Source organism: Rhineura floridana, chromosome 7 (genome assembly GCF_030035675.1).
Source record: "Rhineura floridana isolate rRhiFlo1 chromosome 7, rRhiFlo1.hap2, whole genome shotgun sequence".
Classification (NCBI taxonomy): Eukaryota; Metazoa; Chordata; class Lepidosauria; order Squamata; family Rhineuridae; genus Rhineura; species Rhineura floridana.
In genome coordinates, this window is record NC_084486.1 from 39,961,981 (window position 1) to 39,988,279 (window position 26,299).

General features: G+C 39.8%; 2 protein-coding genes across 5 annotated transcripts in view; both read right to left on the bottom strand.

Annotated features, from left to right (window-relative positions):
* Window positions 1-1,775: 1,775 nt before the first annotated feature.
* On the bottom strand, window positions 1,776-18,290 carry TFAM (transcription factor A, mitochondrial). The gene is made up of 7 exons (XM_061635337.1): window positions 17,820-18,290; window positions 12,734-12,867; window positions 10,404-10,474; window positions 10,066-10,215; window positions 7,469-7,564; window positions 4,755-4,811; window positions 1,776-2,582 (listed from the first exon to the last, which is right to left on the bottom strand). The coding sequence occupies exons 1-7, from the start codon at window positions 17,879-17,881 to the stop codon at window positions 2,325-2,327; spliced, it is 828 nt and encodes a 275-aa protein (XP_061491321.1). The 5' UTR covers window positions 17,882-18,290; the 3' UTR covers window positions 1,776-2,324.
* A 2,992-nt stretch (window positions 18,291-21,282) lies between these two features.
* UBE2D1 (ubiquitin conjugating enzyme E2 D1) overlaps window positions 21,283-26,299 on the bottom strand; it is a 52,735-nt gene continuing 47,718 nt past the window's right edge. For all 4 annotated transcript variants that reach the window (XM_061635338.1, XM_061635339.1, XM_061635341.1 and 1 more), the window contains 3 exons: window positions 25,913-26,018; window positions 24,392-24,485; window positions 21,283-22,128 (listed from right to left, as the gene is read on the bottom strand). In XM_061635338.1, coding sequence (XP_061491322.1) covers window positions 22,083-22,128; window positions 24,392-24,485; window positions 25,913-26,018 — 246 coding nt within the window. In that variant the 3' untranslated portion in view covers window positions 21,283-22,082. The remainder of the gene's footprint in view (window positions 22,129-24,391; window positions 24,486-25,912; window positions 26,019-26,299) is intronic.

Below are 26,299 nucleotides of genomic sequence, written 5' to 3' on the forward strand. Positions count from 1 at the left end.
ATAGTACACGTAATTATAATTTGATACTGGGGCCAAAGACTGGTATGCCACCATCACTGTCATCCACTGATCCTTCTTGGTGGTCTTTTACTCTTATTTTATACCCAGTAATTTATTAAGGTGTACTTTGTTACAGTGTGGTGTGGTGTCCACAACAGTTTCCTCTGGTTTGCAAAGGTGCCCATGGGCCCCCAAATTCAGGTGACTTGACCTGAATGCTACATGTCCCCTTTAAATGTTTCTATATGCTAATCAAAAGGACACGGACAGTTATTTTCTCTCTTGTGGAGAACACTGAAATGCCCAGTAACTACATCCCAGCCCTTGCTTCTGGTTCAGATTGACTTTTTGGGAATAGGGCAGATAAGACAAAAAAATGTGCTGTGATAGAATGCAATTCTACTGCAGCTTGACTGATAACAAGCATCAAGTTATGTTTTTCTAAAATAGTTCAATATTTAAGAAACATAGTATACCCTCTGAGTTTGCATAAAAGGGTCTGCAAGATCCAGTTGTGGCAGCCCACTAGCACAATAGCCATTCTGCTGGCAAAAGCCCATTCTTAACATAGCACAACAGCCAAATCCAATGAGTGGCTTGGACGGGTAGAAGTGTTGTGCAGCATTAACCTATCGTATCCTGTTTTGTTATGCTACCAATTGTGCAACAAAGTCAACGACCTGACATTTTGCACTAACATTACATCAGATCTCATCCAATGTATTTATGGTTATAGCAGCACATTAGCATACATTTTTAATTGGGAAGTTTCTAAATAATGGAAGGCAATATTCAGCTAAAACATACTCAGAGTAGATCCATTAAAATTAGTGGGCTGAATTGCTATGACCTGGGAGACCAGGGTTCAAATTCCCACACAACCATGAAGCTGACTGGGTGACCTTGGACCAGTCACTGCCTCTCAGCCTTAGGGGAAGGCAATGGTAAACCCCCTCTGAATACCGCTCACCATGAAAACCCTATTCATAGAGTCGCCATAAGTCAGAATTGACTTGAAGGCAGTCCATTTCCATGTTTCATTGATTTCAGTGGATCTCCTGAGTTGATCTCACACTGAATATCACCCAGAAATATTTGATTTTAATAATGATTTAAAGCAGCATTTTTTTTTTTTGAAATGCTCTGCCACTTGAGGTTCAAACATTCTCCCGAGTGTTGGCAATATAGCTTGTTTTGTGAGGTGTTTAGTTCCCAGAAATGAATAAGGAACTGTTAGCAACATTTTTTTGGTTTTAATTATAAGAAAATCAGAAACATTTTTTTTTATATTTGTTTTTATAAGGTAGTTTGCACAGAGCCTCTATGAATGAATCTTCATTGATCCAATGATCCCTGGAATCTCCAGCTGGGTCTGGAAAAAGCTCCTGACTGAAACTCTGGAGAGCCACTGCCAGTTAACAATACTGAGCTTGATGGTCCAGTGGTCTGACATAAGGCAGCTACATATTTTTTAATTTTGGTCTACAGCTGTATTATTAAATCAACATTCAGGCTCAGTTTTGAGATTTGGGGCAACAAGAAGTGGATGCTAAGGTTTTCACCAGCATCTTAAAAAATGTATTATGGCAGAATTACAGGGGCTCTATAGGAAAGCTGCAGCAAGCATGCCAGTGCAAGTGTTTGGATCAGTGTGCCAGTTGGGTTTTAAACTTTGTTAACATTTAAGATAGTTTTCAAGATGTATTTATTCCATCAAAACTATATTTATTCCATAAAGGTCTTATTCCAATTGGAATAAAATGAGAGGAAAACTGTTTTATACAAAACTTGCAACTTTATTTATTCTAAGCAATACAAATAAAGTATGCATTGTTGGTAGATACATAACAAAAACGTAGCTGAAAAACACTATTCAAAATCTGTAAGTTCAGTAGGTTTTTTTAATTAGAAGGCTGAAATCAGCAAATATACATGCTTTTTCCAGTGATTACATGCATTATTTACAGACTAAATAAATTTGCAGCCTACATTAAATTTAAATTTCTGGTAAGTGACAAGACACTGTGAAATTAAATAAATTTGCAGCCTACATTAAATTTAAATTTCTGGTAAGTGACAAGACACTGTGAAATTATATAGATCATGGTTTTAAAAAAGAAAACATCTTAATTTACAAGAGAATGCTAAGTTACACATTTATGGAAAAAGCATCTCCTCTCTCATGATCACTCACTGCTTAAATTCTCACAAGTTTGATTTATTCTAGTTTCTTGAAAGTTTCCAAAAAAGTCTAACCTTAAGACTTCACTTCAGTTTCTTTCCATGTGCAATCAGAAAATATGCAATCCATGTTCTTTTCCAACTTATTCCTCAGATTGTCTTGCTTTTACTGTTTTTTCCTCTGTTGCTTGAGAGGCAGCTTTGCTTCCTGAAGGAGTCTTTAATGCTGTAGCGCTCTTTTTTGAAGCAACATTTTTTGCAGTCTTCTTTCTTTTTGGTATTCTCCTTCTGATTTTATGACGTACAAGATCTTCACGTCCAATTTCTATCATATGCTCCTCCCATGACTTCATTTCATTTTCATAACGGATCCTATCATCCTCAGCCAGTTGCTGGTAAGTCTGGGAAATAATGCAGAGAAATGAGATTCATCCATGGAAAAATTGGCTGTGTTAAAAGGTAAAGAAACTACAGAAAGCTTTACCCAACCACTGAGATATTTACTTTCCAGAACTACAGACATCTCTGAAGCATCCGAGGGATCTATGTCATGTAGGAAGTGTTTACACATGTCTGTTTCATACAGGTATTATCTTCAGCAAAACTCCGTAAGGTGGTTAGGTGACTGACCCCTTATTTTTGCGACAATGCATAATTCTCCCTTATATGACAAATTCATGCATCTTAAGACACATTTTCATGTATAGCTTAAAGTGATACAAAGAGCAGTCTGTGAAGGCATGTTTATTCCTCCAGAAACACAACTGAGGCATTTAACCTTTTGGGGGAACAAAGTGCCTAACACCTGGCAATAAGCAAATAACAGGTAAAATACTAAAAAGCTTATTTGTATTTGAAATATTACAATTTGAATCAGTATTTGAAACAGTTTTTCAGCCATACCTAATTATTTAGTAAATTTGGATTTCTAAACATTTATACAGATAAGATACACACAGTGGTGGCCAAACAGTTGTAGTCCATGGAGGATACAAATGATCAGGATCCACTTCAGTCTGGGTTCAGGTGCAGTTCTAGGACTGAAGCAGCCTCAGTCACCCTGATGGATGACCTGTATCAAGAGCAGGATCTCTCTGCAGATGTTGATACTATTCACCATGTTATCCTCCTGGAGTAGCTCTGTGGGATGGGTGTTGGCAGCACTGTTTTACAGTGGCTCTGCTCCTACCTACTGGGTTGTATCCAGAGGGAAGCACTGCAAGACCATGGTCCTTGATCTATGGTGTACCAGAAGGTACAATCCGTATAAAGCCAATGGGGGTAGTCATTAGGTGTTTTGTCATCAGTACACTGATGATACCCAGCTCTACTTTTCTATAACATCTGGGTCAGGAGAGACTGTACATAATCTACACTGTTATCTGGGCCCAGTCATGGGCTGGATGAGGGCCAATAAGCTCAGCTTGAACTGTGGGAAGACAGAGGCACTCTAGGTTGGTGGCTCCCTTGTTCGAGAGATGGGTCAGTTGCCTGTTCTGGACAGGGTTGCACTGCCTCTGAAAAAACAGACTTGAGAGTTTAGGGATGTTCCTGGATCCATCTTTGTCACTGGATGCTCAGGTAGCCTCAGAGGCAAGGAGTGCCTATTGCCAACTAAGACAGCTCTAGGACAGGGATAGTCTGGCCATGGTGATTCATGCACTGATAAGATTCAATTATTGCAATGCACTCTATATGGACCTACACTTAGGGCTGGCCCAGAGGCTCCTGTGGCTGCAAAATGCTGCGGCTAGACAGTTGATGGGGCCAGGCTATTGCCAGCAGATAACTCAAGAGCTCAAAGCATGCACTGACTGCTCATATGCCAACAGGTCAGATTTGAGGTTCTACTATTTATTTACAAGGCCCTTAACAACTTGGGTCCAGGACACCTCAGAGACTGCCTGACCTCTAATATCCCTGCCCAGTCACTGAGGTCTTTGGGGAAGTCATCATTAGTGGTCCCCCATGCCTTGGATATGGCTCGTATCCACCAGGAGCTGTGTGTTCAGTATTGCTGGCCTAATTTTAATAGAAATTCCTTTCAGTTAAGGTCAGAAAGACCCCTTCCTGTTGAATTTCTAGTACATACTGAAGACTTTTTTAAAAAAGATTCCACCAGGCTTTTTAATTCTGATTTTAAAAATTTAACTGATTTTGATTTTCATTGTATTGAGTTTTTTGTACACACCACTTAGAGCTGGTAATTAAGTGGCACATGTACTGTCAAACTAAGTAAATAATATTCACACTCTATGGCTACATTCAGACATAGTAGGAAACTATGGTTTGCAGTTACCATGAAATCCTTTACAAGGGCTTCCCCTCTTACACATGGCAGAGGAGGTATGAAAGCTTTTGCTTTTAAAGTGTTCTCTGAACTGGGTTCTCTCGACACAATTCATCAGATTCCATGGCCAGTTCTCACTAATATAGGTGCATAGTATGTACTGAACTATTTTGTAATCATGAATTATCACTGCAAATAATTGCTTGGCTGCAAACTTAAGCTTGTCAGATTCCTAATTTAAGTGTTAATTTATTGGAATTCAAAGTCACTTTTATGACAATACCTGCTTTTGAGAACTGCTCGTTTTTTGCCATTCTTCAAATAAGTTTTTCAACCTTCCCTACAAGAGAAAGAAAAAAAATACAAGGATATTTGCTAAACTTCCATAGGAGAAATCTCTTCCCTACACACACACACGCTTACTTGCTCTACAATTATAATGCAAGATATGCACAACCCGACTATAAACAGACTGGGTGATAGCTGAAGTCACTCATAGTCAGAGTAGACCCACTGAAATCAGTGTCAAGCAATTTGACATCAATGTGTCAACTCTGAGTATGACTTGGTCTGATATCACCCAGTGTTGCTCCAATGCAAAATTTCATCTCCAAAAGTTGCACAGCAATTTTAGAGTTGGTTACACCCAAAAGTTTCAAATTCACAATATAATTACTGAATTGTAAGGCAGGTAAGCCACAGCCAGCCAACCAAATACATCAACACTGACATCAAAGTCCACTAAAAGACTGGGGCAAATAATAAAGGCCACAAGATTACCAACACAGCATGATTAGCAGAGGAAATCTATCATACTGGGAAAGGGAGAGTCTTTGGTGGAGGAGCTGCCATATCCAAGTCCTATTTGACTTACTCCAGCAAGGCCAAAAGAAGGTGTGTATCCTAGCCGAATACTTCCGGTGCTCTCATCTTTTTCTCCTCTTAATTTTCCTCCCATTGGTTCTATCATTCTGGGGGTGTGCTGGGGAAACAAGGAGATTTTGCATTCTACAGATACAAGATCTCACAGGACCTGCCCCTGGCATACTCCTTTTTATTCTGGCACCAGAGCACCAATGAGAGGGAAAATGGATGTGGAGATCTTCATAGCCATAACAAGCACCCTCTGAGTGTAGATCTGCATCTCCATAAAGTGTCTTATGGCCCCTGGGAAGCCCTAACGGTGTCCTAATTAACATTAACTGAAGCCTCCACCTTAATTACTCTATGTGTGAGGCTGTAAGGGGAAGAGAAGACTTCTTTATGGCTGTCAATGCAGAAATGGAGGTCCTTCAAACCTGCACACTTTTTGGAAGTGCTAGGCCTCTGAGCTGCCTGTGAGGGGCTGGGGACAGTTGGGAAAAGTGGAGATTTCTTATGCATTATTAAGGAGTGGATTTGTAGTCCAGCAGTGACTGCAGGACCACAGGTTTCCTATCCCTGATGCAAAGGAACAGGAGTTAAGGGTCAGGATCCATGTATTTTCTATTCAATTTTAATAAAATATAGTGCTATTCAACACATCTGTTATAATACATTCATGCTTACGAAATATTTTTCATCATCCATATTTAATTCATATTTCTTGTTACAGTATCAGATAAAAACCTTACACCTCCTGAGGTATGTGTCTAATAATTATGACAACACACACATTCAAATTCTGCGAAGTTCTGCTCCTTTTTGCCTCCTTTTGTTTATAACTTGTAAGCTTTGCCATTATGGCATAGTGATTCATTTTCAATTCCTGCTTTGCCATAGTTAGAATTTGAGCCTTTTCCTGATATTTTGCATAGCACAATCTCTAATTATATAGGAGATTAATTCCTCTAGTTCAGAGGTTGCCAACATGCCATGTGCAGGTGCATATGAGCCCGCAGAAGCCTTTGCTGGTGCCCAAAGGATCCCTTCCTCCACTGAAATTAGGCTTGAACTGTATTGTTTTGCCGCCAACAGAATAGGTTGCAATGTGTGAGTGGTGCCCATGACAGTTTCTCTGGTTTACAAATGTTCCCACAGGTTCAAAAAGAATGGCAATCTTTGTCCTAGTTGGATAGAGCCTATTTTTTTTGGTATAAGTACAAATACAACAGGAACTAATCTAATTTCAACCTTGTATTCCACCCCCCATATATTCCGTACTGAAGATCAAAACTCCTTTGTCTGCATCTAAATGAAAGGACAGTTTTAAGGATCCTACCCAGGATTCATGTAATTTAACAAGGTGACTGTCAAGCCTTCTTAGCTACAAAGGTAAATTTGAATAAGGTGGCTGAAATGCCTCTTGTAGTTTGCTAGAGATATGAAAGCCTGTATAAAAAAGCCTGGAAAACCTGTCCCCCCCAAAAAAAATTTCTCCCCCCCCCCAACTTCACATCTCTATAGTTTGCAATGCCAAACAAGTTGCCTACCCAGTGACCACTGCTCTAGATACCTCATGCTTTCCCACAAAGTGCAAATAGTCTTAGTAGGCAATTCAGTTCAATGCAAACTTGTCTTTCCCCCATCCCTCACAGCTGCACTTAGTCTTAAAAACAGAACAAAAGTGCCAGAGAGCTGAAGATGGATCTCCCAATGTCTCATCCAGTGTTGACGCTTACTCACAGATAACATTCAAAGTTTTCACATCCATTAGCTACAGTTATTAAATAAGGTCAGAATTTCAGTATTTATAGCTTGATGAAGCTATAAAAAACTGTTGGACTGTGTTTTAGCTCAGACAGATCATTGCAGGTGTATTGTGCTGCGGTTTATACTGTATCTGCAACTACAAGATTCCTACTGTGGAAAAATATTTGGTTGGGAACACAGCCTCTTCTGCTATCAAAATGTGGAAGACACTCGCAATACCTTAAAATTCCTGCTTGAACCTAAACATGTTATGAATAGATTGATAAGAAATAGCCGTTATTTCAGTTCTAAATTTCATTCTCAATGCAGAAAACAAGAACAGAAAACTCTTATACAGTTAGAAACAAACAGCTTCCCTTTGATTACCTGAGTTGAGATTCCTTTACTCTCTTGGAAATGTTCAGCCACAAAAATGTTGAAGGGATTTCGAGGTCTTTTAGGTTTTCCCAGCATTGTTAATTGCTAAAATGACAAGAGGATACCAGTAAGCACTTCCCTCATGCAATATTAAATTCAACCACGGAAACACACACACCTGTATAGCCGGGATCCCAGAGAATGGTAACCTTTTAAAAACACTTACACAGGCAGCTCCATGCATCTTATGAAGTGCTGCTCTGGAAGACCCTCTGACCTTTCACGTCAAAGCTTTTTAAGGGAGGCATATTACGGAAGCCCCCACAAGAAGGTTGAAAAAACCCATGCACATGAGAACATCAGATACACTGTTTTGAATTCCAGCCTCTATTAGACATGCCAATTTTCAAAGCAGAGCAGTCCAATTTCAAAAGGAGAGTGTGATGCCCCTGTATTTATAATACTGTAAATATGGTAAGTGCTGGTTTATTAGAGTATATATGGTAAGTAGACTGAGTGAGAGGGGGGAGTACATGGGCTAGAATGCTGGAGAATGTTGTATTATGATTGGCTGAGCGTTTGAGTGTCTGAAGGTATAAATGAGAGGATGACAGTTGAGGGAGAGTTCTGTTGGTGGGAGTTCTGAGGGAGGTTGGAGTTGGTTTTGTGGGTTGGATTGGATTAGGCTGGTAGTGAGGCAGGTTATTGACGACTAGAAACATAAAGAGAAATGCATTTGATGAAACCATATGCTTGTTAACTATACCTTTAAGTTATCTTGTTATACCTGTGTATATAAATAAATATTTCTTGGTTTACCTAACGCCTGATCCTTGGCTGGGTTTACACAGACCAGAAGGGTGGGCAGGGCTTATACCAAGGTTGGGAAACAGTATCAATGGTAGCAGCGGTGAAGAGATAGTGTAACATCAGGTATCCAGAGCAACCCAGGGCTGTATACTTTATAGGCACAAAGATACAGGGGGGTTGTGGCCTGCAAGTGCACTCAGACACAAAGTATCAATAGGCCAGGAGGAGACTAAGGCACAGTCTCAAGGCAATATTGAATTACAGGGAGTGACTGGTGGTGCTGCCTAGCAGTGGGATCTTGAGAGATCTTTGCTAGAGCCGGTGAGAACCATTTAAAGACTAGGACCCTGAGGTGGGACCTGACAAGGCAGTGACCACAGGTGGGATCCTAGCAGGTGGTGGCCTGAGGTGGGATCCTGACAGGAAGGGTCCTGACAGAGAGCAGTCCCATTTCAATTATACCCAAGTCACTTTATAAACAACTTGTCAAAATCCAACGATTCATGTTAGTGGGCTCATCTGGAATTTTGAGAAAGTGCCATAGGCTCCACCCTCTCAGGTTGCTTCTCTACCCCCTACCCCATATCATACTCTTCCAACCACAACAGCTGTAGGGGACTGACTGAGTTGGTCCAGGTAGCGATTAATGCTGTGCCGGAGGAGGGAGAAGTTCCATCTGCCCTGAAGGAGGCAGTGGTGCGTCCCCTCCTTAAGAAGACCTCCCAGGACCCAGAAGAGTTCAACAACTATTACCCAGTGGCAAATATCCTCTTTTTGGCCAAGGTGCTCGAGAAGGTGGTCGCAGGCCAGCATGCTTGGAAGAAACTGATTACTTGGATCTGTTCCTGTCTGGCTTCAGGCCTGGCCATGGCACTGAAATTGCCTTGGTTGCTCTGGTTGATGACATGTGGGAGAGAGATAGGGGGAATGCAACCCTGCTCGTTCTCCTTGATCTCTCAGCAGCTTTTGATACTGTTGACCATAGTATCCTTCTGGAACATCTAAAAGAGGTGGGGGTTGGGGGCACTGTGCTTCAGTGGTTCCACTCATGCCTCCAGAGCTGCTTTCAAAAAGTAGTTATGGAAGGCTACTTTCATAGCACCATGGGAATTATCCTGTGGTGTTCCGGAGGGCTCCATCTTGTCCTCCATGCTATTTAACATAGATACGAAGCCGCTGGAAGCTGTCAGCAGGATACTTGGAGTGAGATGCCATCAACATGCAGATGATACCCAGCTCTACCTCTCTATTCCATCAGAATCAGGAGAGGCAGTTGAGGTGTTGAACTTGGAAGCAGTGATGGACTGGATATGGGCCAATAAACTGAGGCTGAATCCTGAAAAGACAGAGGCGCTATGTGTCCTGAGTTCTCATGTCCAGGAGGTGGGAAGATGGCCTGTTCTTGATGGGGTTCTTTCCTTGAAGGAGCAGGTCTGCATCCTGGGAGGTACTCCTTGATCCAACACTGTCACTAGAGGTTCAGGGAGCCTCAGTGGCTAGGACTGCCTTTTTCCAGCTCCATCTGGTTCACCAGATTCGTCCCCTTTTGGATAGAGAAGACTTGGCCACAGTGCTCCATGCTCTGGCAACTTCCAGACTGGGTTATTGCCATGTGCTCTATTCGGGGCTACCCTTGAAGATGACTCAGAAACTTCAACTGGTCCAAAATGCAGCAGCCAGGATACTGGCTGGGGTTCCCTTTAGAACTCATATAACCCTGTTTTAAAACGGTCACATGCCGTTCATGTGTAACTGATGCAAGTGTCTCAGTACAAAATATCATTTTAAATACAAACCCTCTTTTTTCTTGATACTCTTCTTTTTTCCCTTTTCCTTCTCTTTTCCTCTTTTAAAGCTGCCTCCTGCGCAGGAGTTAGTTGTGCCTTGTATTTGGCCATTTGTTCTTTGTAAACCTGTCTGTCAACCTTGGCAGCTGCTTCGTAAGGCTAGAATAAAAAAAATACCCATCATTTTGTTAAATTTTATTGTGAAAAACGTGTCTGTCAAACAATGTAACAGCAGACATTAAAAGGGGCTGTCCAAGCCAGGGAAGAAATTTTACTAGTAAAATAGGAGATAGAATAAAATTCTATTGACATGAACACCAAATTTCAGAAGCTAAAGTCATGCTTACTTGTTTATCAGATGCTGGTAGCTCCCTCCAAGCGTTTGCTACCATTCTTGTAACATCCAAAATACTTATGTCTGCAGAATAAAAAAAAATCAGCTACAAAGATGAAAATTCTGTCAAATTTAAAGTTAAAATTGTAACTCTTTCAGGAATCAACAAAAACAATTAACTTCATAAATGATATACAAGTTGGTCCTCACTGTCATCTATATCAAAACTATACAAAATTAAAATTTGGTGTGCATATTATCCTAGACACTTTCATTACACAGAAGTCTAAACACAGGATCTTTTTTTTGGTAAACACTTTAGTTTTCTCTGCAGGTATCAATTTTTCATTTTTCAACAAGGTTTCTTATATACTACATTCCGATACCAATTCAAACAAACACAAACAAAATATAACAAATAACCAAAGAAACTAAAAGTTCCAAGATACATGTCTGAGACCAAATTCAGTGTAATGTCCATCTGGTGAGGAAGTGATTCAACATGTCTGATCCTGCAATAATTTCCAGGTCTACGCATGTCTCCAAATCTGCCAGGCCTCCACTGATGGACGATGGGCAAATGAGTTCACAGAGGAAACACAGGATCTTTTTATTCATACAAATATTTATATAATGTCTTTTTAGTCCTCAAAAAGGTCCATTGTGGTTTACAACTATGAACATGCCTTTTCCAAAATAAAAATGGAGGGCAATAAAAATGGTAAAAATAACTTAAAAGACAGCATTAAAAAAGATTAATTGTTTGAATACTATTAAAAGCTTGGCAGAACAAGGTCATCTTGATTGCCTACCTAAAAAGTCATTTAAGACGGGTCCAGATGACCTGCCTTCAGGATGTACCTTCACAACTAGGTGCTGCCACCCAAAAAAGCCTTACAGCGTGTCACTGTCAAGCGTGCCTCCCTTTGCAGCAGAACATAGAGCAGGGCTTCTGATGACAATCGCAGCTGATGCAGGTTCATCAGAGGAGACAATCCATCAGGTATCTTGTCCCCAAGCCATTTAGGGCTTTTTAAGGTAATAACCAGCATCTTGAAGCTGGTGCAGATGGAACACAATTGGGGTAACATGATCCAAACTGCAAATGCCTGAAAACATTTGGGCCATCACATTTTGCACTGTTTGCAATTTCCAGACCCTTTCCAAGGGCAGTCCCATGTAGAACATGTTACAGTAATCTAATCTGGATGTGACTAAGGATGAGTAACTGTGCCTAGATATGCTTTCTCCAGGAAGTGATGCAACTCTTAGCCACAGTAGCCACCTAGAAGTACACCCTATCTGTTAACCAGGTCCTTCAGAAATTATGCAACCCTGTCAAGAACAGGCCATATTTCCATTCTCAATATGTCTAAATGAAACACAAGGTCTTTCTCATAATAGCAGCAGCCAAGCAACTCATGGGACATTAGCATACAATTAATATGCTAATTCTCCATTTATGCACTTGAACAAGCTTCAGTCTGGACAAGGGAGACCATTACAGCAGAAACCAAGAGCATACTTATCTTGCAGTAAACAAGTTGTATTTCTGCAGCTGGAAAGCACAGCATATTACTTTGGCAGTTGCTCTCTAACTACTATAAATGCTACTGGCTGTTCAGGGGGACAGAAAAAATGGAAGCGCAGATGCTATAGTGCTATGCTTCCCACAAAAAGGACTGGTTTTACAGAATTGGGGCATGTTAGAAAGATAGTTCACTGGTGGGGATAGATGGGAAGCTACATCTTACTACTTGTCTCTGTGTGGCAATTCCTAATCACTCCAGGCAAATGGCAAACTTCTTGAAGTAATTTTTTGCCTGCACAACCCCTCCAAATGTTTCTGGTCTTGGGGCCTTATTTCTTTGCCTTTGTACTTTATCATTCTGAAGAACTTTTCCAATTAAAAAAAAACCCTAAATGGAATTCTTTCAAAAAAAAACAAGAGAGATATACACACACACTGAGTTCTAAAGAAATCTTTATATTTATTTTGGTAGGAAATATAACTTTATTTTCAGATGCTTTTGACTTGCCACAAGCAGGAAAAACCAAAACCTATAACTTCTGTGAAGTCTCACCCATAACTGCCTACCCCTGCCCTAAATCTTATGGGCTTGCTGATGATCCATAAATGCACACAATGGTTGCACGAAATACAATGGAACCAGAGGTTTGGGGGAATCATTTGTTTTGGACAGCCAAGAATTCAGGCAAGTTAGAAGACTCCTGGCAAAAATCAGTCTCATAAACCGATCAGCTATCCTTTTAAGATTCAGAAGAATTGTCACTATTTTAACCTATGTTATAATGTCGTCTCATTCATGATGAGTTTCTTACCTGGATTTTGTTTCCTATAAAGGGGTTGGTATTCTTTATAAAAGCGAATGTATGCCGTCAATGGATACTTTGGACAGTTATCTGAACTAATCTGTTTTGAAAACCATTTCTCCACTGTGCAAGCAGGACTGCACCTTAATAAAAGCAAAGTTATTAGCTGTTAATACACCAATATCTATGACAGAACCCTACAAATAATGAGAAAACTAGACATTACAACAAGAAAAAGAATAGTCTGGAATCGAGTAGAAATAAGTAATGCAGTTACCTTCATAAGTATAAAAAGAACACTCAAGCATCTTCTACTCAGATTTAGGAGACCAACAAGGGTACTTTTTGAACTTGAACATTTCCTAAACCCAGCAAAGCACTGTATCATCAAATGCAAAGCTGGGGGGGGGAGAGGGAACCAATAGAAAGACTTGATACATTTACCTATATGAACTTGGTCCATATAGCAGACCAGCCAATGATACCTCTGTTTTAGTTCTTCTCCTCTCAAACAAGCTGGCATGGGATCAAGCTCAGGTTGCAGAGATCAGATATGGTCATATACCTAATCCCAGAAGAAAAGCCTTATGCAGCTATATAGTGGGCCAATGAAACCTCTTAGCTGATCGTTATTAGGGCTGCCAAATGATGTCTCAGAGAATAATAATTTATTCTAGAGGCACAATCCTAAAGCAGAATTTCCACAATGGCTCTTATTTTGGAAGTTTTCTGCTGGTATTTCTAATCAGGATGCATCAGGAAGTCTTAAGTTTGTTGCACGATGACAATGATTTAGGCAGACAAGAAACATTTAGGGAGAACAAGAGAGATGTACAGACCGGACCAGATAAATGTAGGTATCAACTAAATAGAAAATTCCACTGCTCCCTTAACACAAAACACATTTCTCTCTCAGTACGTTACTCAAAGCTGCTTCTATACAACAACATTTAAAATAGGAATACCTGGTCTTTCAGTTGAGGCTTACTGTCAGAGACAGACAGCTAGAAGGTGTCAAGAATAACTTTGGTCAAGCTAAAATGGTTCAACCAGAGAGAATTCTGGGAGCCTTGTGGATCCCTAGGACACCCCGTTGAGAAAGATCCCCGTGGTTCAGTGCCAGACGGGCAATTTGCAAAAGTCAAGAAGGTGCAACTGAACCTTATCTGTTATCTCTTATATGCTTCCTGGGATCAAAAGCCAGGAAAAGGGGGGTATTGCACATCAGGACCCCTGGGTGGGACTGTCTAGCCCCCCCATCTTCAAAGGAGGTGATCACAGAAGGGGCACCTAGGATGTCTACCTCCCCTTATCTTCAAAGGAGGTGATCACAGGAAGGATGGCTATTCCTCCCCCTCCTTGTTGACCAATAGAATCCATAAAAATGAAAGATGTTCCTTCAGTTGTTGTCCCCTATTTCCATCTGCCTTGATACGCCTGAGGATTCCTGGGAACCCGGCTATCTTACTGTGAGTAGGAGATCTTAGGTTAGAAAGCTCTTTGTTATGTTCTTTTGTCTGTATTGAATCTCTCACCTTTGTTATGCCAGTGTATCTCTTAGCCTGGCTGAGAGGGACTAGCTTTGAGGAAACAACTGTTCCTCTCTTTTTGTATGTACCTTTCTTTTATTTTAAATAAACTACCCTTTTATAAATGGTGTGTATTGCTTGAAACTAATGATTCTAAATCTAGTCCTTGATCGCTGAACACTACTGATTAAGGTTGATTAGTGTGGATTAATGCTCCAGAGTAGAGGCTGCTACAAGTAGTCTGCTCTCGGAACTCTGTTGGTGCTCTGAGGTCCCCTTCCTCAAGGTAGAAAGCCAGGAAGAGGGGTGGTGGCAGTTGCTACCGTAATCTTAGTCCTGAAGGAGGAAGAGTTTGCCTGGGAAGCAGGAGCCCAAAGTAGTTGGGACTGTTGTTAGAAGCAAAGACCCCCCCTTGGGGTGAGGTCAAAGGACCCCAGGGGGGCAATCTTTGACAGAAGAAAAGTTATTTCAGCTGAAATAATGAAGCAAAGGTGGGATTCAATTTGCCCGGCCCCCAGCAAAGAACTGAATCTCAAACAACAAAAAACCTTTCTAATCAAAAGGGGTAACCATAAGAACCAGGCAATTCTGGTTCATATTGTCAGACCCAAGACATTTTTTAAAGTAATTCAAGTCTTAATGAATTATATGTTAGGTACAGTTGCCAGACCTCAGATACTTGAGACTAGAAACATAAATACATATATAATACCACAAATATTTTAAGAAAGGTAGCAGGCAGGTCCATAGTAACTACAGACCAATCAGTCTGATTGATATCCCAATCTAAATTTATGTTAAGTTTGTTCTGCAAAAGGTTAGAGGCCAGAGTGGAAGAAATGCCTTACTAGCTGAAGAACAGGCAAACTTTAGAAAAGGAAGATCTATTATGGATTACACCTTACTCTATTTTACAATCAAATACACAGAAAAAGACGGACAGCTTTTCTCTGTTTTTGTTGACCAAAGTGTGGCATTTATTTATTTATTATTACACTTATACCTTGCTTTTCTTCTCATCATAGAAACCCAAGGCGGCTTACATATGGTTCCCAGACAGTCTCCCATCCAGGCACTAACCAGACCTGACCCTACTTGGCTTCAACAGGGTGCTGGCCTCATGTGCCTTCAGACTATAAATAAATGATGTCTCTGGGATAAAATGCTAAACACAAGCATAGACTTGAGACATTTATTTCTAATGAAAATTATGTATTTGGAAACCTGTTTGAAGGTCTGATCAGCTTCTATGCCCTTTCAAGCCTGACCCCGACATATTGGATCTCATCCAATGTATTTATGGTTATAGCAGCATATTAGCATACATTTTTATTTGGGAAGTTTCTAAATAATGGAGGACAATACTCAGCTAAAACATACTCAGAATAGATCCATTAAAATTAGTGGGCTGAATTACTACGATCTGGGAGACCAAGGTTTGAATCCCCACACAGCCATGAAGCTCACTGGGTGTCCTTGGGCCAGTCACTGCCTCTCAGCCTCAGAGGAAGGCAATGGTAAACCCCCTCTGAATACCACTTACCATGAAAACCCTATTTGTAGGGTCACCATAAGTCAGGATCGACTTGAAGGCAGTCCATTTCCATTTTTCACCAAGGCTGTAGGGTGGTTCATGACAGATGCTCTTGGAGGTCACTGTGACGCCCTTCCCTGGCTCTCCCTGTCAGGTTCCTACCTGTGCGTGGCTACTGCCTGTCACTAGGCACCACCAGGGACTCCACCAGTCCAGACTGTCCTTTTATATGGTTTCTCTCCCCGCTCTAGCACAGATCTCAACAGATCCCCCTGCTAGGCAACCACCACTCACGTCCTAATACTAGTATTCCCAGAGACTCTGAATACTGGTATTGTTATTCTCTTCACTGCTGCCACCATTTGTTACAGTTTCCCTTCAGCCTTGGTCATTACCTTACCCTCCCTTCTGGTCTGTGAAATCCCAGCCAAGGATCAGGCCTTTGGTAAACCAAATTAAGTATTTATTAAAGATAACAAAGCTAACAAGATTTCTTCTTAAGACACATAAGCATATGGTTTTACTCAATACTAATCCGAACTCCACCTCCCTCCTTCTCCACTCTCTCCTGGCAAACAATTCTCTCAAACCCCACCAAGCAACCCTCTCTTCTCCCCCCAGATTCCACTCTCACTCTTCCTTTTATACGTTCAGCCATTTTAAACACTCAACCAATCATCTAGCATTCTACTGCCCATTCACTCCCCCTCCTCTTTCACTCCACTTACCTTGTATCTTCTAAACAACTAACACTTACCATATATACATTAATATAGGAACATCACAGTCACTGATTCATAGGGTCACCATAAGTCATAATCGACTTGAAGACACATAACAAACCAATGCTGTAGTTTAACCCCATTTCTTTTTAAGTTCCATATAAATGACATTGTCATATACTTGCACAACCAGAATTATATGCCCAACATGTTAAACAGAACAGTAAATATACTCTATGCGAATGAAATGATCTTAATTCAACAGTTCAAGTTGGTCTGAGAAAATTGCTAAGATAGTTAAATTCTTATTGCACAGAAAAAGATCCAGTAATCAATAACATCAAATCTAAAGTAGTAGCTTTCAGAGAAGGAAAAAAGTCATATAGATAGCTTATTAATGCTAAAGAATTAAAGCAGGCAACATTTTGTTATCTTGGCACAATCTTCCTGTCACGTGTCTAAACCAGATGTATTATTTTGTCAATCTTTCACTACTCTTACCAAGTCAGTGAGAACACAATGGGGGTAAAACGAAGATGGCTTAAACTTCACTATGAGCCCTAGAGAAAATTTGAAGAGATCTTCCTTTGCGTCTGTCTTTTTACCTTGAAATTTAACTCCTTCCCATGGAAACTCGGGCCACATTCACACCAGACATTCCTCTATCCCACTATAAACACAGCCATGGCTTTCCTCAAGGAATCCTGGGAATTGTAGTTTGTGAAGGGTGGTGAAAGCTGTGAGAAGACTATTGTTTCCCTCACAGAGCTACAATTCTCAGAGTTTTCTAGGAAAACAAAATGACTGTTAAACCACTCTGACAAGCTGTAGCTCTGTGATGAGAATAAGAGTCTCCTAACAATTCTCAGCACGCTTTACAAACTACACTTCCCATGATACTTTGGGGAAACTATTACTGTTTAAGGTGGAATAATAGTGGGATAAATGTCTGGTGTGAATGTAGCCAATATCCCTGACGCTTCAGTCAAACCCCGAGATCTGGCAACTCTTAACAGCAGAAGGAAAAAGGAGAGAACACGAACTCTCGCAGCGCAATGCTATCTCCCGCTCCCCTCATCGACTCGGAGATAAGCCCCGCTGAGCCCAATAGACCTTACCCATCCCAGAGTCAGTGGGCGTCGGATCGCAGCTGAAAGGCTTTTGTCAGGAATGTTTAAAAGAAACGTGCCTTTCTTTCTCCAACCCGCGATGGAGGCGGTTGGGGGCGGGGAGGGGGGTAGCATCAGAATGGGAGTGGGAGGAGCGAGGAAGAAGATCCATGGAAGATCTCCACCGGCCGGCACAATTACCTGAGAACGTGACGCGATCCAGGCAGAGCCGACAACACGCGGACTAACAGCGCAGCCGCCATAACACCTCCTTAGAACCGGAGCCCTCTTCTCCTCCCTTCAGAACCACCGCGCTCCACAGGCTCTACTATCTACAGTCCAGGCGCAGAGGCAGAAAGAGAGGCACCTGTGAGCGCATGCGCTCACGAACTTCGAGATAGGGGGTCAGGAATACAGCCGCTCGTTTCCGGTTCCTATCCGGCCGCAGCCATATGCGTTCAATTATTTTGTGAGGGATAACCCGATTTCTTTGGCGTGCTTGTTCTGAACGATCGAGTGGGAACTAAACTTCTCTCGTTCTATCTCTTGCGCAGAAGTTAAAAGCGACAGCCATAGGCCCCAAGACTTCCCTGCGGGGGAACGCCCATCCCATTGGCGGGAAAAGGGGTTGAAGGAGGGACCCGGAAGATAGCTTTGATTGAGGGGTGGGCGGAGCCAGCACACCCTTCGGTGGGTGTTCCATCAACCCCTGCCTTTGGCCAGAGACAGGTGGGCGGGTTTGGCAGCACCTCACCTCACCTTAAGAACATAGGGAGAAGTTAGTCACAGAGGTTTTGATTGGTTGAGTGCCGCAACATAAAAGTTAAAAAATGGTGTCTGTGCTCTGGCCTGTGGACTAAGGGGATGCACGTTAGAGGAGCGATAATAGCTATGTTAGGAGATATTAAGCAAGCTGTCGGCTCACTCTGCTTTTACTTTTTCAAAATTCCCAATAAAATGTTTTCCCACTACGTTCTATACGTTAAACCAGGAGTAGTCAACAGGGTATCCTCCAGATGTTGGATTCCAGCTCCCCTCCGCCCCAGCCAATATGGCCGATGGTGAAGGTTGATGGTAATCTCAAAAACAACTGGAAGGCCACGCATAAAACGACGGACATCTACCTTGCGTCGTCCCCACCCCCCCAAAAAATACGGTAGCCTTGCTATCGTTCCTTTCCTGGGCAGCTACTAACAAAAACTGGTCAAACATATTTTATTATTAGGTTTAAATAGCATTTTTGCTTTTTGTAAAGCTATGACTTATTTACATTACCTTTCACACTGAACTAATCATTTTTTATACAGTAGCATGGCCTTATAGCCCACTTGTAGAGAGATTATGCAACAACAAGCTCATTTCACTAAGATAACTTAATGTATTGGTTCCAGCTGTTCCTGCTTTGGCATCTTCCTCATTTGCTTCTGCAAAAACAGGCTGTATGTAGCCTTAGGAAAGAACCATGGAAACACTAAAGAGTTTAACACATCTATTGGATCACCCCTTACATATTTAAACCCTGTCATTTCTAGTAATGTTGTATTTGCCACCATTCTAGACCTCAGAGCTTCATCTAACAAGTTTGGATAACAAAACCACAGAGAACACACTTACAAACCTCCCCAAACCAAACAACAATCACTCACAAGTTTAAAGTGCCATCACTCCTTTTCTTACTCAAAAGGGTGAAGAATAAAACTTGACACACTCAGATTTCAAATCAAATCTTTATTTTCATTCAAGCCTCAGCTGACATCTTTAGGCAGAAAAATACCACATCAGAAATAGCTAGAAAGTACGCCTTATTTAACATTAGCTAGAATGACTAAAGATTACACTTCAAGAATTTCAGTGATACAGAGATCCTTTGCCTTAGTCATGCCAATAGTGCCAAGTGAGGAATATACAGAGAATGAGATGGCTCAGTTAGTGCCCTCGCTAAGGCATTGTACAGTATAAACTGGTATTTGGTGGAGGGGACTGAAGCACAGACAAAATTTATGCCACCATAATGGAAGCACCAGGACTGAGCAAATGTTTGATATGAGGAAAAAAAAGAAAAGAGAACCTTCACAACTGATCATTTAAACAACAAAATAACATTTATCAGGAAATACAAAACATTTAAGAGGGAATGCTTAACACCCTCAGAAGCCGTGGTTTAAAGTAAGTCCAGAGAATGAAGTTCTATCTGCTTAAAGGTGCTATGATTAGCCTGAAAGTTCAGTATGTAAAGCTAGTCTCTGAACTTCAGTGTCACTGAAAAAAGAGACAAGTATGGGCTCAACACACTTGTTTTCAAAGAACTCTATGAAGTAAGAGTAACAGGCTTGTTGATCTGCATCTTTTGCTCAGCCTGAAGACTTTCATTATGGTAAGTAAATTCCTTTTTGTATGATGCATACTCCAAAGCATAGCAACATCTAACACTTTCAAACCAGCCTGCATATCATTTTAGCAAAGCAGAAGATTAAATGTTCTTTCACGTTTTAACAGGCATGCAAATCAAACTACCAAATTTCAGAGCTCACTGTAAGGGATTAAAAGACTATAAATTATTTATTCTGGGACAAACCTATCATAAACATCTAAGACAGAGAGGGGTAAAAAGGTTTGAAAAATTACTCCATCAGAATCTTGTACCACTAGTTAATTTTAAGTATTCGTGACAAAATGTGGTAAATAACTTTGCCTTCCAGGCTATGGCATCCACTTTTTTCAGGTATAGTGAAGCAATAATTTACTGCATGGAAACACTTATTGGCTATTTGTAGAGATTGGTCTTTTTCACAGCAAGCAACGACACTACAGAAGTAATGCAGTGATTATTTTTCAGTGCTTGTTTCATAAAGCTTCCATCTTATGATTGTATACATTGACGTAAACAACTGAAGCCTAGATGACCTTTATGAAAAGTACAGACTTATTTCCTAGGCCATCAGAGCTATCCAAGAGTTTTAAGATTAAAATGCTTGTTTTTAAAGTCCAGTAATAGAAAAATAGCCTCTGGGATGCTTGCCACATTGCTACTCATTCCAGTTATGAAGATTTTGTTTAATTGTTCCTTGGTATAGGAAAGCACTAGGACTACACTGCTTTTTCCAAAAGGGGTCAAAGTGTGTGTGATGGTGGCAAAACTTCCTAGTCAAGTAAGCTTGTATTTAATTAGAATTACTGCAGCCGCGAATTCAAATATATTTAGCAAGGATTGACTACCCCAAGAGCAACATACTTTTTAAAAGTTAAACCACTCTTATTTGTAAAGACCTTAAGGCTTTTTTCTCCATGCATGCAAGGTGAAGTATACAAAATGGTTTAGAGGCATAAAGCTTAGTGTGTGGAAGTATTGCATCAAAATATTGTTATACACGTGAAGGAGGGAAGAAGCTTCAGTGACATTTCAACAATAGTTATCAATTTAAGCAAAAATGTACTAGCCCAAAGAGAAGCTTTTGTAGTGGGTACAAGATCCAATAACTTAGATCATATACACAACACAATGAATAAGCACATAAAATTGTGCAACAGCTACCATAAGAGTTCATAGCAATTTCAAACATATCAGTTTCTCCCAATAGCAATTCACACATTTAACAATATTTTGATCTTTTTAGAGCAAGCATATGTAAAGAATGTGCAAGAGTTAAAGAACAGCCAAGGCAAGTAGTAAAAAACACATTTTATTTATATGGAAAAGCTTCAAGTCAATTTTGTTAAAATGTCAGAGATTATACTGCCCTTATAGGATAAAAAAAGTCAGCTGTGAATAGAACAAAATTAGTTACATTTCTTTCTACAGAGCAGTGCAATTAGTTCACATTGCAATAAAATTAAGTATGCAACAGAATCAAAACCAAGTGTTTCTCCATAATCAGTATACTGAGAATTAGAGTGCAAAGTTTGTTTTAAGAAGTTTAGCAGTTTATAGAGTATTCCTCCGGGGAGGAATAGTTCACTCATTTAATAGCAGTTGTATTTTTTTCAATACTGTGCAGAAAGTCTAAAGTGAGTTGACTTGCATGGTAAATAAAATATAGTCTATACAGTAAAAAAATACAAATTATACAATGAACTAACGAAGAATGAAATTCAAACACGGACTTACAGGACTGACATCTCAAAGACACAGAATATTTCTCATGTAACACCTAGTTTTTCAGCAAAAATAACTTGGTTGCTCTACAACTGCATTATGGATCTTGTAGGCTGGAGACAGAGATGTCCAAGTATCTTTAAAAACATAATAAATGTCTTTTGCAAAGCATACAAAAAGGATAAATACTCTCATCACAGTCTTCAGGTTAATTTTCGTAGTTATTTCCTTGTTCCAGAAACACATTTATATGGGTGAAAATCAAAAAGGGCTTCATGGTACACTGAAACAGTAAACTGTGCTCCATTTCTAATTTTGAAAAAACCCTAGAATTTACAGTACTCTGGTATATATGAAAAAGTCTTCAAAGTTTACATTGCATATTTCTGTGTCCATTCTCTTGCATGTCTGTTGTATCTGTAAAAGAAAATAAAGTGAAAACACACAAGCTTATGATTCACAGTATTGCCATCATATACCAAATATATTTAACAGATTATGTTCATGATCTTGTTAAGCTGTATGTTACACTTACATTAGAAAAAAATGTATAGATTCAAAGCAGACTTGGGCAACCTAAGCAGTGATACATCGCAGCCCCTTTGGATAAAAGAGCAGGTGTTGAGTAGAAGGCAAAGCACTCCATGGAGAAGCTGAGGTGCAACTTGAGTCTACTACTACTGTTTACACCTAACAAGCTACATATGGGTTTGGTATGTTTTAATGGTTCTGAGTTTTAGAGATATTTAAAGTATGTTGCTTATTATGTCTTATTTTTTTGTTCTTATATTTTGTAGTATATCGCCCTGGGCTCCTTTGGGAGGATGGGCCATTTAAAAATGCAATTAATAAATAATACATCATGTTTTTCCAAGACAAACAGAAAAATTGAGTTAAGGCAAGGCTCACTGAGATGGCAGATAACTCCATAACGCACACCTGTGGTTTCCCTCACAGAAGATCTGTGCATGGTTATTGGTAGAGATTGAGCATGTACATGTACACCCTGCCTAATCCCTCAGAGTATGGGCTACAAGCCAGATATAGAAGTTGCTAGTCCAGCTAAAAAGAGCTGTGCAGATAAAGTCACAGAATGAACATGGAGATACGGACTGTACTGAGTGGAACTAATGGGCAGCAACCCAATTATATGTGCAGAAGAATCAGCACTGTGCAGGAAGCAGATAGGGCTGTACAGGAAAATGGACAAACAGCAAATACCTCAAGGGATAATGGGACTTAATTCTAAAGTACAAACTTTGAGGCAGCAATCTGTCATGTATGTAGGGATATGAAGACCCAGGAAAAAAATGGAAAAATTCAGGAAAAAAACCTTTCCCCCTAATTTTTACCAAAGTGTTTTTGTGTTTTTTATTGAAAAAATTTGGACTATGACATGTGAAAGGGTGTATAAGCTGTTCAATCTGGGCACACCTTCAATTTTCAGAAGTCGATGATAAATATGATGACAAATATGAATTTTCATTTTCAAATATTACATATAATTAAATACATACTTTTACTATACCAAATATGACAATCTACCAAGTTATACAAGATGCATTTTTATGTCCCTAAAATAACGAAGTGTCTTTAGATCAGTAAAATGTGCTAAAAACCTAAGTACTGCATATTTTTAACATTTTCCTCCAAATTCTGTTTTTTCCCGCAAGAAAACCCAGGAAAATACAGGTTTCTTCCACAATGGCTTAAAAATTTCTGGAAGTGTTACATCTCTACACTTATCCAGTGCCTTCATATTACTACACCTATGGATCTTTTCCCCTCTCTGTCTTAGAATGAAAGAAAGAAAAGTTTGCAAACTGAATTACAACAATGTAATCAAGAAATAGCCCAGCTTATTCAACTGCCAAAGCTTCCTAAATCAAAGGTGTAGCATACTTACCTTTATCAGAATGAGAACAGATACATACAGCCAACCAAACATGTACCTACACATCACCTCAGTCTGCTCGCAAATTAAGATTCTCCACAATTAAGACTGTGAACATAACAGCTTAAAACTCAGTTCAAAGCAAGGGACTTATACTGAACAACATACTAAAGACAACTCAAGATCATTTTGATGGCACCAAAAACAGTCTGTTGAGGTCTTCTTCCAAACATTTGTAGGGATGCTTATTTAACATTTGAAAGAGTAGATGTCCAAACCTTGGCCAAATAGTTTGTTATCTAGAAATTTGGTCACTCATTAAAACCAAACTGGCAGATCAGTAAATTCTAGGATAAACAATACTTCAGAACAAAGAGAGATAGAAAGCTGACGTGGTGCACAAGTTAAATAATTCTATAGACTAACTGCTGCTTCAGTCTGAGAACTGCAAATTTAAGATACAATACCAAGGATAAAAATAGAGGAAGTTTGTAAGATGTCAAAATGGAATAATGTTATGATTCAGAGGTAGTACAACTGTTTGTAAGTTTTTAAAAATCCTAATTTTTCAAGAGGTTATGCAACTAAAAAAGCTTACAGGTATTATCCAACATTAGTCCAGCTCAGAATAGACCCACTGAAATTAATGGTTTTAAGTCCATTTATTTCAGTGTGTCTGCTCTGTTGGATATCACCCTATCAAAGCAGTTGAACTATAGGTGTGGGGGGTAAGCACGGAACAGCAAAAAATAATTGATAAAGATTTAAAATTATATTCATACTTACTTTTCCTTGTCTGACTTGTAGATTTGTGCAATATCTGGTACTAAAGGGTCATCTGGATTAGGATCACAAAGTAAAGAGCATATGGACAAAAGAACTATATTTAAAAAAGAGAGAACAATTAGACTTTTAACAACACAATAAGGATCAAGAGGTAGATACTAAGTTTTCGTCTTTTATAGTAATTCAGCTTTTTAAACTTTATGGAAGATGAAAAACAGTAGATGTTGTACACTCAAGTCAATATTTCTGGGTATGCTGGCAGAGTAGCACGTCCTCTGGCTCCAACACATCTACCCTCCCCACACATACAGCATTTTTTGTTAGTCTGTGGGAAAAGGGGCTGAAGCAAATCAGGGGCTTGTAACCCTGAGTAAAGGGAGGGGATATGACAGAGGTGTTAAACTGATAGATGGTGTAGAAGTAAAGAGAGAAACTTTTCTGCTTCTCCCATAGCAGAACCCAGGATTATCCAATGAAGCTGAAAGGTAGGATATTCAGGAAAGACAAAAGGAAGTACTTCAATGCATAGTTAAACTATGGAATTTACTTCCACCAGTTATGAGATGACCACCAACTAAGATGTCTTTAAGGGGCAGAGCAAATTATTTCTAATGTATGGCAATAATCAGACTGTTACCAGTGTCCTCTTATTTTAACTGGAATATCCCTTATTCCATGTGTGTGTAGGATTGCAGCTTGAAAGTACAAATACGTCTTCAAAAAACATCTGAACCCCTAAACATTCCAGAAGACACTACAATTCTACAATGTCCTCTCACCTTTAAAGTTAGAATATGGCAACTGAGGCATTTTGTAGTGTCACTGAGGCACTGAAGAGGCAGCTAGACAGGCACCTGTCAGGTATGCTTTAATTTGGATTCCTGCATTGAGGAATGGGTTGGATTCGATGGCCTTATAGGCCCTTTCCAAATCTGTGATTTTATGATTCTAAATATGACAAATAATGTTAAAAATGCTGTATTATTCCTTAGTTTTTGTCCTTTTTTCTTTTCCTTATCCTTGTATCATTACGACTGAGTAAAATACGTAAATTCTATCACTGTACCTAATCCCAGGGAATGTCTGGAGTTGAAAAAAGCATGTTACTTATGAGTGGCAACTCAAATTTTGCCTTCACAGGTGAGCAATATTTAACTTTGGAGGCATAGTGTCTCTAATGTTAATCACCCCCTACTCCACACACATAGCTTCCTTCCATTCATAAACAATGCAATACATGCCTCTCAGCAGAGACATACATTGCAAGGTTGGAGGGATGCAAATTTTAAGCAAAGGTGGGATTACCCCACATAACTGAATTGTATGTGATGAAAAGTATGAACATCTTTTGACACCAATAGGAAAGTAAGAGTGGAACAGAATAATATCTTGCAAAAAATCTTTGTAAAAACACCAGTCTGGATAAGGCTTCCTTTAACCTGGATACATTTTGTGTCATAAATCATAATGGGAAACAAACAGTGGCCAGAATTAGGCCTGGTTTCCTTCATAAATAGTTACCTTTAGAAACAGTCAGAGCAGGTGACCACTGTGACCTCAGGATATCAAGACAAATACTCCCATTACTATTTATGTTTGGATGGTATATTTTTGTTGTGAATGCAATCTGTAACAGAAGAATTGTTACATATTTTTAACAGTGCTTTTAACCACATGCATTGCTCCTTTGTATTTTATATCTCCATTGGATATCTCTAAAAGGAGAATACCTTGGTTTTATAACATAGTAGAGCCCCACTCATACGGCGGGTTACGTTCCGGACCCCCACTGTAAAGCGAAAACCGCTTTAAAGTGGAACTCATTGAATAGAATGGCGTGCGATGCCTGCAAACCGCCGTAAAAGCGGAACAAGTGCCGTACGAGTGGGGCTTTAGTCTAATTGCGAT

Excerpts from the sequence above, each read along its gene's own strand:
- TFAM (XM_061635337.1), bottom strand. The coding sequence starts at position 17,881 with ATGGCGGCTGCGCTGTTAGTCCGCGTGTTGTCGGCTCTGCCTGGATCG. Across the intron at positions 10,216-10,403 it reads TACCAGCATCTGATAAACAA|CCTTACGAAGCAGCTGCCAA; the intron begins GTAAGCATGACT and ends TTTTTATTCTAG. Across the intron at positions 4,812-7,468 it reads GTAAAGGAATCTCAACTCAG|GGAAGGTTGAAAAACTTATT; the intron begins GTAATCAAAGGG and ends TTTCTCTTGTAG.